General features: G+C 46.6%; 1 protein-coding gene across 1 annotated transcript in view; it reads right to left on the reverse strand.

The window, feature by feature from the left end:
- Positions 1–20,791, reverse strand: part of TM9SF3 (transmembrane 9 superfamily member 3) — an 85,454-nt gene that overhangs the window by 38,257 nt on the left and 26,406 nt on the right. The window contains exons 3-5 of the mRNA XM_065407330.1: positions 17,981–18,103; positions 3,891–4,051; positions 1,530–1,607 (exon numbers count right to left, since the gene is read on the reverse strand). Coding sequence (XP_065263402.1) covers positions 1,530–1,607; positions 3,891–4,051; positions 17,981–18,103 — 362 coding nt within the window. The remainder of the gene's footprint in view (positions 1–1,529; positions 1,608–3,890; positions 4,052–17,980; positions 18,104–20,791) is intronic.

Below are 20,791 nucleotides of genomic sequence, written 5' to 3' on the forward strand. Positions count from 1 at the left end.
ATTTAATTTATTTAAAATATCCTTCCAATGCTGAATAATTCTAACCTACCTCAAAAATGCCACTCAAAAAAACCACACACAACCCAGATATGACATTTATTATAGTTGCTACCAACTTTGGAATTTAGTATTGCAGGGACTATTTTAAAATCATAAGAACATTCCTTGGAAAAATTTATAACTTGAAAAGCAGTGTCATATTTTGCAGCTAAGGGGCCCAACATACATCTCCCTGTTCAAAATTGAAAAACACATTGACAATCAGCCAGTAACTAACATCTACCTTACCAGAAGAAGAGCTATGTACAGAGTGCTTGTAAGTAGTTTTAACTACAGATGTGCCCACCCCAAGTTCAGATCAAGATATGAACTTCCCCAGAGACCAGGGACTTCAGTTTGAGCTCATCTCTTGTTCTAGCACTGGTTAATTCTCTACCCGAGAAAAATAAATCAGGATTTAGCATGAAAAATGTACACTTCCCCCATACCTGTTCACTGTGCTGTTAGCACTTTCAGCAGTCTGTGAAACTGTTCCACTGTCCATTAACTGTTCTCATTAACAACATGGGAAAGAAGAGCCATTTTGCCTTATTATCAAAATGACACTGGAGATTTTCAGTTATTAATATTTTCATACTGCTGCAATCATTTCACAAGTTCATACAAAGTGGAAAAGAGGCAGAGGACGATTGCCACAGCAGACAGTAAGCCGCTGATCTTTAAAAACCCCATCCAAATTCTACTCCAACTCCACCCTGAAATCCCAAATGGAACAATGGCAGTAAAAGGCTTTAGGAGAATTCGATACCATAATTCGAGCTGCTACCTGTCTGCTTCAATGAAAAGTGCAGCTTACCTGTCTAAATCAAAAGGATTGTTGTTTTTTCCCCAATTTAAAACAAAAACACAACCAGTAAATAGAGTGGGCAACTGATAGGTCCACAGCGATACTGATTCAGCACCATTTACCTTCTTCTGTTGTGAACATAACATTAATGCTGCTTAGGACATATCAAGGCAGAACAACTGTTTACTGTACTCTGCTAGGAGAGGGGATGGGAGCGGGACACAAATATAGCAGGGGAGCAGAGTAAGAAGGCTACTGGGACAGTTTCAGATAGACTGAATCAGTCAGAAAGCCTCTATACAGCATTTTCTCATGAAGCAGCACAATGTGTGCTCCCTACTGCATCTCTGGCATCTTTACACTTGAGTAACTGTTCATAAGAATTCATACATGCTGCCTTCTTAACTTACCGGGTGCTGCAGAGATAAGTTTTCCCATGAAGAGTGCTATTCCACAAGTAGCCTCATGTTAAAAATAAAATCAACTGGATTGAGCCATTTTTACATTTTTAAGTATTTTATCTGCACCCTTCTCAAAAGGCACAAAGCTACCTCCAAAACATTTTACCTCTCCTTTATCACTACAACAGAAGCATTTGGAGCAGCGTGGAAAACTGTCCCACTGGCCTTTCTGAACCAGAGTACATTTCAAAGGAAGTTTTGTATGTTTTAGAACTACATACTCTGTGTTGAAAGAAAGATGGGTCAAGGTACTTGTCAAATCGATCTTCAAACTTCACATCTGATTTTTTCCATTTCACCTGGAGATAGAAAAGATTTATACTTGAAAAGCCCACAATGCTTGCTCGGCCATAAATCCATAGGGATTTAGAAACTGTCCATTTCAGACTTTTTTCTTCAGTTTAAAAATGAATTTATGAGATAGCAAAAGGAGCTGGGCTGACAGCCCCTAAAGACTAAAACCTACAGAACAGGGAGAGGATAAGCAACAGCAATGAATACTTCCCCATGCTGCCCTGCAAAACTACTCCAACCCTCATCTGAGAAAGCACATCTAAGAACAAGGAAGAAGATTAGTCTTGGGTACCCGTAGGCCAGGTCCACATGACAGAGTTAGGTCGACCCAGCTGCGTTGCTCAGTGGTATGAAAAATCTACACCCTTGAGCGACATCGTTAAACCAACCTAACCCCCCAGGGTAGACAGCAATGCATCCGAAGAAGTGGGTTGTAGCCCACGAAAGCTTATGCTCTAATAAATTTGTTAGTCTCTAAGGTGCCACAAGTACTCCTGTTATTTTTACATTGACAAAAGAATTCAATTATCGCCTCTAGGGGCAGTGGATTAACTACAGTGATGGAAGAACCCCTCCTGTCGCCATAGTAAGTATCTACACTGAAGTGCTATAACGGTGCAGCTGCAGTGCTGCAGCTGTGCACCACTGTAGTGACTTAAGTGTAGACATAGCCTTAGTCCTCAACCATGGTTCTTTTTTTTATTGTTATATGCACCTTACACTTTCCATTTCAAGTCCTGTTTTTGGTTACTTGTCACTTTGACAAAGTAACTATTCAGGCAGACGTTCTCGTGCCAGGTGTCTGCCTCAAACTAAATGTTTCTGGAAAGTTTTTGCTGAAACAATTCAGGTGTTCTTGGAATAAGGTTATTAAGGAAAGACGCTTTGCCAAGTTAAAATTCTTAAATAACAGTTTCATGCAGAAGCTCTAGTACCTCTATGTTGGAGCAAGGACTTACGTTTGGCAAGAGTTGCCCCAGATTGAGGGACATGCCTTTTCCCAGCCCCTTGAAAATCCACCCAAATTTAGTCATGTTACAAGCTTTTGAAAAAAAGCATTTTGGACATGCTCAACGGAGATTTGCCACAGGGTGGCAGCTAAATTCTTCAAAGAAAAATCCATTATGTTAAGAAAATCTAATATATTAGGTAGATGTGTTAGTGTTAATAACGAAGTACTTTAAGTGTAAATGTGAGACTGTCTGTTAAAGTAAAGCAGTGTAGTGGAAGGTACACATAAGCAAGCACGCGCATGTGTGTGTATGTACTGTTAGCATACAGTTCATTAAATAAACCACAACATTAAACTGCTTTTACTTTCAGTACTCTTACTTTTCCTCTTTTCTGCTACATCCAGGAGGCCCTGGGGTGCTTTCCCCTCTCCTCAATCATTGGTGGGTGCATACTGAGACCTTCAGGCCAAGCTTCTTCCCAATGCCAGCAACAGCATTGGCAGCTGTGGGAACTCTCCTCCCAAGCAGGAGAGAGATGCCTCCTGGTGACAAAGCACCTCAGCAGAGCAGAAGCTGATCAGACCATGGTCCCTGTTTGCCCATTTAGGGGGAACCTTGCTCTGCACTAGGAACCGGACTAAGATACCATTATCATCTGTCACATAGGTCATTCAACTACTCATTGATGTAAACTGCCCTGGGACAAACAAACCTGTTAACTAGATATGAACGTTACTTGTAGATTTGAAATTTGATTCCAAGTACGCTAGTGTCATTAGGCGTGAAACATGACATAGGAAAAGACCAATATATGCACACTTTCAGACACATTTTGCATTTCTCTAAAGCCATGACAGGACAACGGCCAGGCCAAATTTCAGTGAGTGGCACTGCAATCCTGTGCATCAGGTCACAACACTCAGCCCCGTGGGACAGGAGCAGCTGCTGAGCGGTGAGTGTGGGATGGGTTCGCTCTCCAATACTCCTCCTTCCCCCAGGGCCACCACCTCCCTCCACACAGCTCCGGGGGAAATGAATGTTTGCCTGGTTTTACACCCCTAGTTTCATGATTTCTGTGGGTGCAACTGAACCATGAACCCACATTAAAGCCACCCTGTTTACATGCTTCAGTTAGTTGTTTTAAATGCATAATATCAGCATTTAAAATGTAATTCTACAAACTGCAAGTTATGGAAAAGATGCATCTTCACTTATGATAGCTTTCCCTGTAAAAACACAGACATCAATTTTGAATTTTGGATATGTGAGTAACTATTCCTAATGTACTATACCCTGCAGAATTTCTTATCCCCTGTATATTCCTGCATTACTTACTGAATAGGACATTTGGATTTTGGTATTTGGAACCAATTTGACCTTTCCTTCACTTGTCAGATTCACATCCACAATTCTATTTCCATTAAAACCAATTTCAAGTTTTTTGTAGGTCCAAAGATAATAGTCTTCCCCATTTTCATCTGCTTCACCAACAATACCTGTAGAAGAAACAAGTATTGTATAAGACACAACACGCAATTACAAGCATTTTTCAAGAGTATTTTGTGAATAATTTCATGAACATTCGATATACTATGGCACACTACAAAAATAATCTTGGTAGCTAAATTAACATTACCAAAAAAAATCAGGACGTACATTTAAGTCTTCCTTGTTTTTGAGCTAGTGTGTTTGATAGTGTTGCACCTTCAAGCAACTGATTTGCTAGACCAGCAGACAGTGATGATATCACAGTAAATGTACAGGTGCAGATAACAAGGACCATATTAGTATTGCAAGACACAGGTTTTATCAATGTTCCTTCTATCTTTTCATCTGAGTGCCAGTATAAAGTTTATGACCAAAACTTTAATTCCAATCCCTCCCCCTCTTACTTTCTCCTCTCCTTTGTTCCATCTATCCTTTCATTCACTCACTCTTTCCTCCTCTATGACTCACTTCACATTCATTCTATATCCCACATTCATTATTGCCACCTCTGCCTCATCACACTCCCCCACACTTTGTGTCCTAATTTTCACTCAATTTTTTTCTGCTGTTTGTCAGAAACAAAAGGTCCTGACTGCTCTACTTTTGCTGATGGACACTGGCAAGATCTTTCATGGCCCCATTCATCTCCACTTCCTGAGTGACAAAGCAAAATACAAACACTTAGCTATTTTGCTACACATCATTTTAGGAGAAATATCCAGTCTGATCCTATCCTAATTCTAGAGGTGCTCCTCAACTCCAGGTAGAGAGGTGATCAGACACCACTAGAGACACTGGGCTGATTGCATTATTGATTTTCATTATTTGTTACAAATTTCTTCATTTTCATGTAGCTGCTGCAACATTTCTTCTCTGTCACATAAGAGTTCCACAGAATCCAGGGACTCTATCATAAAAGTTGGGTTCAGTAGCCATTGAGTACATGGGCCTCAGCCATGGAACACATACCCTCCCTCCTAAGAATAACTTCAAGACACATACTTCAGGTTCTTCATAACACCTCAAACAAACAGGATGCCTTTGGCAGCTACAAACTGTGGTGAAGAGCCATGTATAAAAACATAAAAAGGACCCCAATTTTTTCATAAAGAAAGCAAGATTCAGAATCAAGAACTTCTACCTCTTATAATAGTAGCATCCAAAGTGTGCAAACATATAGGAAGACATGTCTAAAAAGAAGCAAGCAGGTGAAAGGCAATGGAAAGGGTTTCCCCAAAGGAACACATGTATGAAGAAACAGCACTTGAAGGTTATCTATGCCCTTTATTTTTCAAGATAGTATTTTTCTTCATGTCTCATTCAAGCTCCTCTGTTCAGTGTTGCCTCACGTACACCGTGCAGGAAGAACATTTGCCGATTTGTGACTATGCTACTCAGCCTGACATCTGCTCTGCTGGCGTTGCCCAAAGCCACGACACTCTGGATCTCTAAACAGCTAAAAGGATATTCAGATCAACCACCTCTTGAAGGAGTATGTTAACACACCAATACATCCAGTCAAGGAGACTGCATGCCATAGAGCCAAGTCAGTCTATCTATTATCTGCCATGGCTTTGTAGCAAGTCTGAAGAAAAGCATTCATCTCATTTTGCCTGGATTCAATTTAAAACAACAAAGGCTAGGTAACCTTCTAGATGTCAGTAAATCAGGTGCAGTCCTTCCAATAGTAATTTGAGGTCAATGCCTTTTCATTGCCTACATACAAGAGTTATTGTAAGCTATCTAGATATCGTCTAGCGAGCGCTCTTCCATTTCCAGGCCTTCCAAGCTTTCCTCCTAAGTGTAACTTCAAGTGTTGATGGTGTGTCACACTGGTAAATCCAACAGTGGCCTAACAGTCTCTCCCATGGTGGACAACCAGAAGGAATAGAACATGCTGAAAGGCAAACTTCTACCATGCTCATAGGCAGAATTAGGACAGTCATAAAAAGAAGACCATTTTGATGGGAGCTCAGATTTCTTGACAGCTGTTAAGAAAAGTGGTCTGCTTTACCAACTAAGTTAAGCATATACTGCCTAGAATTCATAGCAGGAGGCCATGCCCTTTGAATTCTATTCCCCCAAACTCCTCAGAACAGACTTGCTTTCTATTAGTAGCACATGGTAGGGCTCAGCTAACCCATTAAGGAGACACAGTAACAAGCTGAACCAAGAAAAAACCCACCAAGGCCTTGTCTACACTAGGAACATTTTACAGTGTTAAAAAATATGGTACTTAAAATGCAGACAGGCAAGTCTACAGTAGGCCTCCCAAGGGTGGTAATCTTGTGGAAACCAGCTGAACCGATGTTAAGGCCGATGGGTAACAGCAGGAATGCAGATTCAACACAAAGAATCCCTAAAAAAATGCTAACAGGTTCCAGTTACTGAAAATCCAATTTCTGTCATTCCCAGCACTCCAAGAGAAAATTCTCACCCTCCAAGGTATTTACAGGACACTACTCACTAGTATCTAGGTTCTCACCCATTACCCTATAAATTCCCCACTGGTTCTACCAATGGCTCAGCTCCACTAATGGTAGCAACAATGGAAATGCTAGTGTACGCAAGATACAGCTGGTCATTGGTGTTTGTACTGTTAGGTTCTGAGCAGGATTAATCAACATGGTGGGCCCCTGCCATTGCTGCCAGTAGAGGAAGTGAACCATTGGTAGCAACTGTGGAAAATGTTTGGTGCTATGGAAGCAGCGAGCCTGAAGCGGCTCTAAAGCAGTGCCTAAATCAAACCACGCTTACTGTTTCACAAACTATGATCAAGCCTGAGCTTAACAAGTTCCTGAATTTGGCCCTGTCTAGACTTGCGGATAGCCACTTTTCAGCACCAGTTCAACTACACTCACTGCTGACAACCTTGTAAGCAATGGGTGAATTTTCTGGTGCAGATACAGCTTAACACTGAGGGAGTGAACTGCAGCTCTGATAGTTCCACTTTGCCTTCAGGAAGAGTACTGGAACCAGAACCTTCTATCCTGCTGCCTTCATGTGTGATGCAAACAAGTTATACCTGTTATAATAATGGTAATCTGTGCTATGTTGATCCATTAACTATAAAAAGGTGAGGCCTGGCTCCAACAAATGCAACAACCAAGAGTAGCCTTCACCATTACATTGAAAGAGGCCCAGAGTGTTCATCTGGAAGTTACACTGCAGGCAAGGATAAACAGTCTGCCTAAAGCATACCATTCATTTGAAGTTACAAATAAATATTAGAATCACATTAAAACACGTTTTTCAGCATACAACATAACATTTAGTCAATATATACAAGATTCACTAATTATATTAGAAATATTTCTATCCCTATTGTTTCTAGATTGCTTGTGTTTCTAGCTCAAATTTAACAGGAGTACTTGTGGCACCTTAGAGACTAACAAATTTATTAGAGCATAAGCTTTCGTGGGCTACAACCCACTTCTTCGGATGCATATCAAGTTATATATGCATCCGAAGAAGTGGGTTGTAGCCCACGAAAGCTTATGCTCTAATAAATTTGTTAGTCTCTAAGGTGCCACAAGTACTCCTGTTATTTTTGCGGATACAGACTAACACGGCTGCTACTCTGTAGCTCAAATTTGAGCATCTAGTCCTCCATTCAACTTATCTAGGTGCTCCAGTCGGAGTACTGTGTAAAACAGGGACGGGCAAACTTTTTGGCCTGAGGGTCATGTGACGGGTTGGATCACAGAACCCCCCTTGGGAGCTGCCACCCGATGTGCCAAGGCTACTTCAACCCCCTGCTTTCCCTGACAGCTCAGGACCCCAGCACCCTGTCTTGCTGAGCCAGACACTCCCGTCTGCTCCAACACAGACCCAGGGTCTGAATTACTTGCCCCAAAGCTGCAGGTTTACCTGAAAGCAGCTCACAGAAGTGTTCCTGTCTTTAACACTCAGATGCCCAACTCCCAATGGGGAGTAAACCCAAATAAATCCATTTTACCCTGTATAAAGCTTATGCAGGGCAAACTCATAAATTGTTCGCCCTCTATAACACTGATAGAGAGATATGCACAGCTGTTTGCTCCCCCAGGTATTAATACATACTCTGAGTTAATTAATAAGTAAAAAGTGATTTTATTAAATACCGAAAGTAGGATTTAAGTGGTTCCAAGTAGTAACAGACAGAACAAAATAAGTCACCAAGCAAAATAAAATAAAACGCACAAATCTATGTCTAATCAAACTGAATACAGATAATCTCACCCTCAGAGATGCTTCAGTATGTTTTTTCCTCAGACTGGACCCCTCCCAGGCCTGGGCACAATTCTTTCCCCGGTACACCTCTTGTTCCAGCTCAGGTGGTAGCTAGGGGATTTTTCATGATGGCTCCTCTCCTCCTCTGTTCTCTTCCACTCCTTTATATATCTTTTGCATTACGAAGGAACCCTTTGTCCCTCTGGGTTTCCACCCCCCCCTCACTGGAAAAGCACCAGGTTAAAGATGGATTCCAGTTCAGATGACATGATCACATGTCACTGCGAGACTTCATTACCCACTTGCCAGCACACACATATACAGGAAGACTCACAGGTAAACACAGCCATCTGCAGACAATGGGAGTCATCAAGATTCCAAACCACCATTAATGGCCCGCACTTTGCATAATTACAATAGGCCCTCAGAGTTATATTTCATATTTCTAGTTTCAGATACAAGAGTGGTACATTTATACAAATAGGATGATCACACTCAGTAGATTATAAGCTTTGTAATGATAACTTATGTGACGAAGTGGGGGATTTTCTTGTTTTTGGTGGGGTTTCAATGGTTTGCATGCGGAGGGGGTGGGACTCAGTTTCCCTGGGTGTTACTGGTTTAATGAGGTGAGGGGAGAGGGAGTTTGTTGTTACAGAGGACCGGAGAGGGAACGTGGGACCCCAGCCAATGGCCTGGAGGATGGATACCCCAGCGACCGGTGGCCTGAGACCCCGACCCGGAGACCCAGCTCAGGAGTTGCAGCCGGTTCTGGCCAGTGGGAGAACAATGGGCTGCAGAGTGAGGACCCAGTGACCTAACCAGCCGGTTCCAGCCAGAGGACAGAAGCGAGGAGAGGAGGCCCCAGTTTACGACTCTGTTTACCTGGAGAGAAGACAATGGACAGAGGCGGGGCTTGGAGCCGGGGATCTCAGATACCGAGCTGGGAAGCAGGGGGGCTCGGGGTTGGAGAGGGGGAGCAGGCAGAGCCCACCTGGATGCAGAGAGACTGGGATGTGCTGGGCTGAGGGAGGCCAGGCCTGAGGCCCTGAGAGTTTCCTGTGCTGTGTTCAACTCTCAATAAACCCTCCTGTTTTATGCTGGCTGAGTGTCACTCCGGTCGAGAGAACAGGGTTGCATCAACCCCTTCGGAGGTGGAGGCCCAGGGGGTCCAGAGCGAGTGGACTCCCTGAGGGGGCCCACGGCGAGAGGCAGACGTGCTAAGGCTCAGAGAGGTGCGACTCCAGGAGGTGGTGGGGCCTGACCCTGGCAGAGAGTGGACCGCCGAGAAGGGCTGTCGCACTGAAAGGGGCGCCCCCCCACGGACCGCACGGCGCCAAGAGTGGGCACGATCTTTGAGTCCGTGACACCTTACAAGAGACCTTTTGCATGAAGCATATTCCAGTTACATTATATTCACTTATTATCATGTTTTTATAAAACCATATAGACTGCACGTCACAGGCCACATCTGGGTATGGAAATTGTATGGTGGGTCATGAATGCTCACGAAATTGGGGGTTGGGGTGCAGGAAGGGGTAAGGGCTCCAGCTGTGGGTGTGGGCTCTGGGGTGGAGCCAGAAATGAGAAGTTCAGGGTGCAGGAGAGGACTCCGGGCTGGGGCAGCAGATTGGGGTGGGAGGGGCATATGGGCTCCAGCTGGGGGTGCGGGCTCTGGGGCTGAGGGGGTGGGGGTGCAGGAGGGTGCTCCAGGCAGGGACCAAGGGGTTCAGAGGGGGATCAGGGCTGGGGGTTGGGGCACAGGAGGGGGTCAGGGGTGCAGGCTCCGGGCAGCGCTTACCTCAAGCAGCTCCCGGAAGCAGCAGCATGTCTCCCCCTCTGGCTTCTACGCGGAGGCGCAGCCAAGTGGCTCTGTGTGCTGCCCCGTCCACAGGTGCTGCCCCTGCAGCTCCCATTGGCTGCGGTTCCTGGACAATGGGAGCTGCAGGGGGCAGCGCTTGGGATGGGGGCAATGTGCGGAGCCCCCTGGGTGCCCCCATGCGTAGGAACCTGAGGTGGGACATGCCGCTGCTTCCTGGAGTCGTGCGGAGCCATGGCACACGTGGAGCGGGGCAAGCCGCGGACCCCGCTCCCCGGCAGGAGCTCGAGGACCTGCCCACACCTGGTGTAAAACACCAACATAGGGATCTTTGGCAAATCTCTGGTCACAGTCAGCACTCTTTTATATAGCCTGTCCTTCTCCAGCTCATGAATTTGTCCTGATTCAAAGCTGTCTTGCATGGTTTGTATTTCCCCAAACTCTTTAGCTGGAAGCAGAACTTATTTTATTCTGAGTCATCAGAACTTCTTGCACTTGTTTAGCAACTGTATACATCTCGTAAGAGGATCATTCTGTAACTTGGACAACTAAACAAGTTTCCGACATTAAATTCAGAGTTTGAGGCCTGTTAGAAAAACCTCAAGTGAGGTTAGAAAACCAGCCCCCAAAAAGACATTACTTGGAAGCTGTTCCATCAGTAATTTCAGCAACCAACAAGAAGAGTCTTCAAAACTAACAAATACTCACTGGATTACAGATAAGCCAGCTAAACAGCCGTCATCCTATTGCACTCTTATCTACACTACCACGTAGAGTCGAGCTAAGATACGCAACTTCAGCTACGCGAATAGCGTAGCTGAAGTCGACGTACTTAGATCTACTTACCGCGGTGTCTTCATTGTGATAAGTCGACAGCTGATGCTCTCCCGTCGACTCCGCTTGCGCTTCTCGTTCTGGTGGAGTACCGGAGTCGACGGGAGAGTGCTCAGCAGTCGATTTATCGCGTCTATATACTAGACACGATAAATCGACCCCCACTGGATCGATCACTGTGCACCGATCCGGTGGGTAGTGTAGACAAGCCCTATGTAACTGTGCTGTTTGGCCAGGAACATTACTCAATGATCTAATTTTGAATGCTAACATCAGCAGCTGAAAAGCCATTGGTAGCAAGAAAAGTCAGCCACAACTGCTCTTAAAAAGCCTGCTAAGAGTTGCAAGGAGAGTGTAATAATGGCTGCTTTGGTTGACTTCACGTGGTGCTTCAAAGCAGCACCTCTTGCAGTGTATGAATTTAATAGTTCACATGCTCATCAGGACTTATACCTCAAAATACTCCTCCCCAAAACTTGTTCTGAATTTTTAAACTTACTTTTGTAGCATTTGTATTTTCTGTGCTAGTGATTTTGTCTACATATGTAAAAGGAGAAAAGCCCTGCTGCTGGTGCACAACGTTCCAGCAGGAGAAAATACTGCCACACTAGTTAAGTGGGGCTCAGGTTTCAACAGGTACATGAGAAACAAAATAAAGTAGGATGGTTGAAGCAAAAACCCCAGATGATGCTTGGCCAGACAAGATAAAGAGTCCTAGTCTGAAAGCAGCATGCCAAGTTCTTTAAAGCCTGTGTATTCCTCATGATGTTTACACATAAAACACAACTGACAGACACCAGTACTCTTAGAGTACAAGCAGAGAAACAAGAGAAAGGGGTTGAAATTCTAAAAGGAGGCAGAGGAATAATTTCATAACAGAAATCCTACTGAATTATCTTATTGTCTCTGTAATTATCCAAGAATAAGATTTCTACCAGTCACAACCCACAAAATAAGCTATCAGCTCATGAATCACATTTAAACTATCCTGCATGGGCCAGCGGTTAAAGCAAAGAACTGGAGATCTGGGGTCTAAGAGCCGAGGAACAAGATAACATACTGTCATTTCGTCATTGCTCTGCCATCTGCGTGATTGACTATCACCTCAAATGCGAGAACAGAGATTGATTATCACTTCAAACATGAGAACAGCATGATGAACCAAACCCTATAAACTTGTATGAGGATAAATCCCTATAAAAACAGACCCTGAAGACTAAGGACTTTGGGTCTGATTCTGCAAAACAACCTCCAGGAGCATCGGATGCACATCTGACAAGGCCCTGCTCCACCCTCGTGTCCAGGCCACCTGGCCAGTGACTTGTGTGTGTGTGTGTGAGAATGAGATGTTATAGGTATAACTGATTGCTTACTCTGATTCTTTCTGTATTCACAATAAATACAGCATATTGCCTTATTCCCTTTAACAAGATCCTGCTGGTTTTTATTTTATTGGTATAACATTTGAAGGGGACTCCTCCGCACACCGCTTGGGGGACGAGGCACCAGCGAAGGGATGTGAGGACCTGCCCCGGCACCGTGACCACTGAATTAAAGTAGTCGCGCCCCAGGCTGTAGGCCGAGGCGAGCCACATCTGCAACGGTCTGAGCCGGAGTCTAGCGTGCCGGCTCACGTAAGTGCAAGATGCCATATGGTCGAGGAGACTCATGCATCCCCTTGCTGTTGAGGTTGGGAATTGCTGGAGACTTTGAATGTTGTCCGTGATGGCTCGGAATCGGGACTCCGGTAGAAGGGCCCGCGCCTGGACACAGTCTAACACTGCCCCAATGAATTCTATTCTTTAGGTTGGTTCCAGGGTCGACTTCCCCACGTTGAGGAGGAGACCCAGCTGCTCAAACATGCACCTGACCAAGCAGAGTTGAGACTGCACCTGTGCCCTGGTGTGGCCCCTGAGGAGCCAATCATTGAAGTAGGGGTATACCTGCACCTGCTGTCGACGGAGGAAGGCAGCCACGACCGACATGCACTTGGTGAACACTCGGGGGGCCGTTGAGAGGCCGAATGGAAAGGCAGTGAATTGGTAATGTTCATGGTTGACCACGAAGCACAGGAAGCGCCTGTGCACTGGACGAATCACTATGTGAAAGTACACGTCCTTCATGTCGAGGGCGGCACACCAGTCTCCCGGATCCAGAGATGGGATAATGGTGGCTAGGGAGACCATATGGAACTTCAATTTTACCATGAATTTGTTGAGCCCACGCAGGTCCAGGATGGGTCTGAGACCCTCCCCCCTCGGCCTTGGGGATTAGGAAGTATCAGGAGTAGAATCCCTTGCCCCTTAGCTCCAAAGGAACCTCCTCCACCGCTCCCATGGCGAGGAGCACCCGCACCTCCTGGATAAGGAGTTGCTCATGAGAGGGGTCCCTGAAGAGGGACGGGGAAGGCGTGGGTGGGTGGGAGGGAGGGAGAATAGGAGCAGAACTGGAGAGAGTATCCCACTTCCACAGTGCAGAGGAACCAGCAGTGCAGGGTTATTTGGGACCATGCATGGTAGAAGTGGGACAAACAATTCAAAAAGGGCGGGGAAGGATCCGGGTGCAAGTCTGGTGTGCTGTCCTCGGGCGTCCCTTCAAAAGGCCTGCTTGGAACCCAACGATGGTTTGGTTGGGCCTTGTCCTTGTCCAGACGGGGGGGTTGGAAGACTTCCTTCTGCCATTCCTTCCCCTCTGCCTCGCCCAAGGAGGGTAGGAGCGCTGCTGCGGCTGTTGGGGTTTGAAGTGCTTCCGTTAGGTTGCCGGGGTGTGCATAACCAAGGACTTCATAGTCGCCCTTGAGTCCTTTAGGCTATGCAGCCGAGAGTCAGTCTGCTCCGCGAACAGGCCTGCCCCATCAAAGGTCCTGCATTGTCCGCTGAACCTCAGGCGGTAGGCCCGAGGCTTGCAACCAAGAGGTGTGCCTCGTGGCAATACCTGAGGACAAGGTACGCACCACCGAGTCCGCAGTGTCCAGTGAGACCTGTAAAGAGGTCCGTGCCACCGCCTTGCCCTCCTCTACTATAGCCCCAAACTCCTTTCTGGACTCAGGTGGCACAAGCTCCTTGAACTTGAGCATCGAGTTCTAGGAGTTGAAGTTATATCGGCTCAGGATTGCCTGCTGGTTGGCAATCCTGAGCTGGAGCCCCCCCAGTAGAGTACACCTTGCGGCCAAATAAGTCCAGGCACTTGGCCTCCTTGGATTTAGGCGCTGAGGCCTGCTGCCCCCCTCTCTCTCTCATTTACAGCCACAACCACCAGTGAGCAGGGCTGTGGGTGCGTAAAGAGGTATTCGTACCCCTTTGAGGGCACGAAATACTTCCTCTTGACCCCTTTGGCTGTAGGGAGGATGGAGGCCAGAGTCTGCTACACAGTCTTAGCACTGGCCTGTATAGTTTTGATGAGGGGCAGAGCCACCCTTGAAGGACCTTCTGGGGCCAGAATATCTACCACCTCCTCGGCCTGCAGGCTCATGTTACACGTCACCCTGCGCAGAAGGTCCTGGTGGGCGTGGCTGTCTATGGGCAGCCCAGAGACAGAAGTGCCTGTGACGGCCTCATCCAGGGAGGATGACTAAAAGGCCAATAGGGGAACCAGGTCCTCCTGACCCTACTGCTCATCAGGAGCCTGATGACCTGCATTGCTGTTCGCCTCCGGCTCAGGGACCGGAGTTGGTTCCGAGGGGAAGCGGGGGCACGGCACCTCCTCAGCACCCCTAGGGGTGGGCTGACTGGCTTAGGCCTCTGGCACCCTCAGTCCAAAAGTGGCCAATTGGGAGCCTTTAGACTGGGCACCCTGGGCCTGGTGGTACACCCCTGGGGTCCAGAATGGCCACTGAGCTGGTCCCTGCCACTGCGCAGGCCATGGCCCTGCCCCCACCTCAGAGCATCCACGGCCTGACCGGTCCCACTCCGAGTACCTAGACCCCGCCTCCGAGCCCAAGGAACAGAGCCACTCCTCCCTTGCTTCTGCGCCAGGGAGTGGGAGTGGTGCCAGGTCGTGGGAGTGGTGCCAGGTCGATCCCGCCGATTTCGGCACCAGGGAGTGGCGGTGCTGCGGGTCTCTACCAGTCCCTCTGCAGTGCCGCTTCCACCACTGCCACTGGGGCGCTACGCACCAAAGAACTCGGTGTCAGGTCCTACCACGCCAAAGGAGGCTGAGGTCTACGTGCCGCCTCCATAAGGAGCTGCTCAAGGCAAGAGTCTCGCTTCTTTTTGGTTCTAGGGCGAAACCCTTTGCAAATCCTGCACCTATCGGCTTGATGAACCTCCCCCAGACACTTCAGACAGTTCCAATGACCGTCACGGGCGGTAAGAAAGAACTGAGGGGGTGCCAGGTCGGCAGGGTCATATATTAAGTGCAATGAAGGTGCCACTCCAAGAGGCTCCACAGCCGACCCGACAGGAGCTGCTAGGGGAAAAGCTTTCCCACGACTGTGCACGCAGCATGTGCACACCTAATTGGAATCGATATGAGCAATCACTCAAAGAAGAACTTTCAAACTTCCAACAAGAACATTTTTACTTATGTTTTAGTTAATGAAGGATTTTCTCAATATATCATAAGAATTGCATTAGCTGTATTGGAGGACCATTGCAAGTAATTTAATCATAACCACCCACCCAAGAAGTTTACTGCGTCACATATTGCGCTGTCATTAATCTCTCTTAAATTTCCTATCAGATAGGCACTAAACATACATGAAAAGCTTTGAGTTACACTAGAAATAGCTAGTAACCAGAGTAGCAGTTGAGCAAATATTAATGCTTTAGAGAAATGTTAAGTGCTCAGAAAAATACACATTTTAAGCTTTCACTCCTGAGGCTAGTAATCGTGACCAAATCCACCTGAGGGAGAGCTGAGCAGTATCATGCAGGATATTGACTATCAAAAGGGATCCTGGCTAGTGGCTTGGTCTTTTTATTGTTATTAAACTACAGTCACATACATCCCTCCTGGGAAGGGGCAGAAAACTTTGTCTTATGACTCGGACAGAAAATAATTCACCTGAACACAAGGTTTATGTGAAACTTGACACACTTTTCCCTTGAGCTTACATCCAGTTCCATAAGATTGTCTCTCTTTTTTCCGGGGGGGGGGGGGGGGGGAACGACAAAGACAACCATGGAATCCTCCAGGGAAAAAGAGCCATTTTATCCCCAAGATCTTCTGGGAGTATAAGTAGACCCTAAGAAGATACAGGGAAGAGCCCCATCTGGCATTAGAAAACCTGAGGAACGAAGAACCCCTCTACCCTAGTTGTTTTCTGCTGCTGTAGTCTGGTCCAAAGAGCTCCTGATGGGCTAAACACAGCTTGCCTGAGCAGATGTGCCATAATTATGTTCTTAATTCAAAAGTTAAGCACGTTTTAAATTAGAGTTTAAATCAACTCAACTCTGATCCTCTGCACTAGATCTCAGCTAGGGAAGTTCTGTAAACTAGACTCTTTGTGCTTCAAAGTGGCAATAAAAAGTTAGAAATGTTCCAAAAAAGTCTATTGTTAGGGGGCCATGTCTCAAACTTTCTGTCCAATTTGTTTCAAATTTGGTAGGGGAAAAAAAACCTGACATGGCCACAAGCCTAGCCTGGGAATTTTGAAACCAATATGACTCTTTGTGGATCTTGGGAAGGAAGAGCTGCCAAAAATCTAGTTTATAATAGAAACTCAGTTGCTCTTTTAAGTACAGAGCATAGCTACTTCAACTCCATAATAAGACCTGTGAAATTAGGTTGCCTGGTATAACCAGCAGGAGAGAAGCTCTCATTCAGCTAATTGTGCTGAGCCCTTGTTTCTGTCACTTTAGACTGATCTGAGGTTTCCCACTCCCTCCACCAAGGTCCACCTTGTACTTCCTCCTCTCTATAATCAGACTATGAGAGCTGAAGTACCTATGTAAACATGCAGAATTTGACCGAATTAAAAGATGGAAATCTGCATTGGCAGAAAAACTTGGACACAAAACTTAGCAGGCAAGAAAGTTTGCCACTAGTGTACAAGCGGCATCTAAAACCTCTTCCCAGTAGGCATAAATAAGGTGGGGGGGGAAGGGGAGTTACAAGGAAGGTTGAGATGTCACAGATGGACACCATTTGGATAAGGAGAAGAGTTTTGATCCAAGATTTAAGCACAACTTCTAGACCAAATTAAGAATGTCCAACAAATCCCTGCTCAGAAGAGGGACTTCCAAGAGAGTCAAGACAGACTGCAGAAAGAACAGACTGATAATTTAGGCATCCCTGGTTTAGTGCCATTGACTCAAGAGGAGTCACACCAAGACACTGTCCTGCACAACTCCTCCACTAATATTTTCATGTATTAAGAACGTAGAAGTTAAGGGAGATGCCTCATTTACACGCGAGTTAACAAAAAGCATGCAGAAATTCAGATCACTGACACTGAATCTTGCTTCATTTCTGGGTCCTTGATTTTGACTGATTACTATCCTTGACAAGGAGCAAGATAAATTTTTTGAAGAACAATCAAGGAGCAACTAAATTTAATTTATTTCACTTTACATACCCAAATACTGTATAAAGCCCCTTAACTACATTAAACAAAGTTAATTGCCATTGTGCTCTGAATTAGAAAACTCAGAGGCTATTAATACAAAGTTAAAGTGAATGGCTTACTGAATCTGAGTGGTGCAGGGCCAAGCCCCAGCGGCGTAGTGCCACAAAGCAAGTTCTGGCCCTGTTAGGCACACAGCTCCTAATAACTTTGTTGCATGTGCATATCAAAGTGAAGCATTTAGCCCTTAAAACTCAGCATTAGCAAAGCTATATTTTTGGGAAGAAATTGCTAAAACAGCTTTTCATTGTTTTTAAGTATACTGAAACTCAACAACACAAGTCACTCACAAATGTTCCCTCAATAAAGTTATCAATCCTTCAACACCCTCTTTTTTATTCCTATTATTATTAAGCTACATAGATGCATGTTGGCTGTCAGTTTCCCGTAAGGAGGCTTAGTCAGTAAGTACAGTGACCTCATTAATCCTCTCAGCACAATACTCAGTCACTCAACGACTGTTAAAAATGATGTAAGTATTTAAGTTATTGCACATATAGCACTTACCCCATATTGGCAAGTCATCAATATACATCTGATACCAATAGTGATTTTTGATAGCATACACAAATGCATCTCTCTTTGCTTTGTCCAAGTCAATTTCACAGTATGTGGTCTGCATTACATCATCTGCAGAAATTAAAATAATATGTTAATGGCATATTAATGATAGCTCTAACTAAAACACAAATTAAGCAGATGGGGGAGAGGGGAATGCATATTTCCAGAGCTTGAAATTCCTACTGGTTGTGCATCCTCTGGCAGGTAACATGTGAGCAGCACACTTAAGAAAGTAAGCACTGAGGTACCTAAACAAATGTCCCTGCTTCTCCATTCTCCCCCAAACACAGAAATAACAAAAAAGTTTTAGATCATCATATTACTACTTTATCCACAAATAGATTAAGATACACTTGTTAATAGTTTCTTTATCTGAAGAGGTTAAGTGAGGACTCATGAAGCAGCAGCAGCAAACAGACGTTAACAGTCATTCCCAAAGGCCATCTTGTGTTAGGAACATTTGCAGAGCCCATAAGCAATTTTAAAAGTGCATTAGTATATTTAGTTAGTTATCTTGTATTTGTGAAATTACCAACCCCACCTCTATACTTCCAAGCTCAGTCATTAGTCACTCAGTCCCATTCAAATATCCCCATTGGCACTAGCAATATGGCTCACTTCAAAAAGAACATGTTTTTCAGCTATTTAGTAGTCTTCAAGAAAAGTATAGAGAGGGAGCAAAGCAAATGGAAAGATAGACTTAACAGAGGACAAAAATGGGAAGGTGACAAAGAAGGTAGAAGACGACACACGGAAAAGGAAGTGAACCTGCCATTTCAAATTGGAAAGCTATGTTAATTACTGAAAATTCAATATAAAAATGTGGTTAACGGGCAAGTACTTTCAGTAGCTGCCATGTTATTGAGTAACATTTTATGCGATGTCTGGATTTCAAGCCTTGCATTTCTTTCTAAAGGGAGACAAGTTAAAAGCACATTTAAAAAAAAAATGCTTATTCTGGTAGTAACACTTTAAATTATTAAAGCTAGAGTTCTAAAAATCTACTTCACAACATGCTAGTCTATTTTCATTATTCAATCTGAGTGAAATCATCAACAGTGAAAATGAGTTTTCAGGCCAGATGTTCTCAAACTATCATACTGTGGACACAAGCTAATGGAGATAAGCTCACAAACGAACTCCTCATCCAACTCTGGGCAGTGAGGCCACTTCACATTTCCAGCCTGAGATTCTAAGCTCTTTTGGGCAGGAACTGTCACTATTTGCACTATGCCTAGCACAATGAGACCTTGTCTGGCTAGGGTTACCATACGTCCGGATTTCCCTGGACATGTCCGGCTTTTTGGTACTCAAATCCCCGTCCGGGGGGAATTGCCAAAAAGCCGGACACGTCCGGGGAAATAGGGAGGCAGCATAAGCCAGGGTCCGCCTGGCCCCAGCACGACCCGCCGGGTCCGCAGTGCAGCCCAGCCGCCCGGCTACATTGTAGCGAGCTCGGGCGGGGGAAGGGGGGGGCGCAGCCGCAAAAGGCGGCGAAGGGGCCGCTGCTGCCCCCGGAGGCCGGGCGGACCGCGTGCCCCAGCCGAGCCCGCAGGACCACGGGGAGGCCGGGCCCACCCAACGGCTCGGGCTTCCCTCACGGGCGGGGACTCCCCGGCCACTGGGGGACCCTTCCTGCGGCCCCATCACCCCGCGCGGCAGGAAGGAGGCTGCGGGGCAGGGAGTGCGGCATGTGCCGGGGCTGCAGGGACCCGCGCTGCCCCGGTCGCCGCTGAGCATCCGAAGCCCCCGCCAGGCAGAGGCTGCCGGGGGAGTGGGGGAGCTGGGCAGGTGGGGGGGTGCAGAGGCTGCAGGGCGAGGAGGAGCAGGGCAGACAGGGGCATAGAGGCTGCAGGGGCAGAGGGGCACAGGGGCAGGGCAGATGGGGGCGCAGAGGCTGCAGGGGCGGGGGGGTGCAGGGTGAGTGGGGAGCAGGGGGCACAGGGTCTGCAGGGCGAGGAGGAGCAGGGCAGACAGGGGGCGCAAGGGCAGGGCAGGCGGTGGGGTGCAGAGGCTGCAGGGCGAGGAGGAGCAGGGCAGGCAGGGGCATAGAGGCTGCAGGGGCAGGGGGGCGCAGGGGAAGGGCAGGTGGGGGGCGCAGAGGCTGCAGGGGTGGGGGGGATGCAGGGCCAGTGGGGAGCAGGGGGCACAGAGGCTGCAGGGGGTGTGTGTGCAGGGGCTGCAGGGCGAGTGGGGAGCAGGGAAGCACTTAGTAACCCCCAACCAAGATCAGAGCGGGAGGGAGGTGGGGGAATGTGGGGTGCTCAGAGGAGGGGGCAGAGTTGGGGCAGGGACTTTGGGGAAAGGGTTGGAATGGGGGTGGGGAAGGGGTGGAGTTGGGCGGGGCGGAGTTGGGGCAGGGCTGGGGGCAGGACCGGGGCCCCGTGGAGTGTCCTCTTTTTTAAATGTTTGAATATGGTAACCCTAGAGTCCTCTAGATGCTACTGCAATATAAATATTAATCATCATCATCCCCCCTGTTGTGAAGAGTTCTTGCTTACATAAAAAAGGTGTTAGGAAGTTAATCTATTTTCAGCTGCGCTAAAATAACCTGGTAGGTGGAAACAACAACTTCAATGCCATTCAACCAGTCAGCACTCTGCAAATGGCTACCAAGAGCTCTGGATGACAGACCACTTTGAGATCAGTTTTAGGCCATTTCACTATCAGGTTCTCATGCCTGGCACAATGTGATGCTGGCAGGGCACACACAACGTTCTGTTTGTTTTTTTTAACTGATCCCATTCAGTTCTCATT

The sequence above is a fragment of the Emys orbicularis genome, chromosome 7 (assembly GCF_028017835.1).
Source record: "Emys orbicularis isolate rEmyOrb1 chromosome 7, rEmyOrb1.hap1, whole genome shotgun sequence".
NCBI lineage: Eukaryota > Metazoa > Chordata > Testudines > Emydidae > Emys > Emys orbicularis.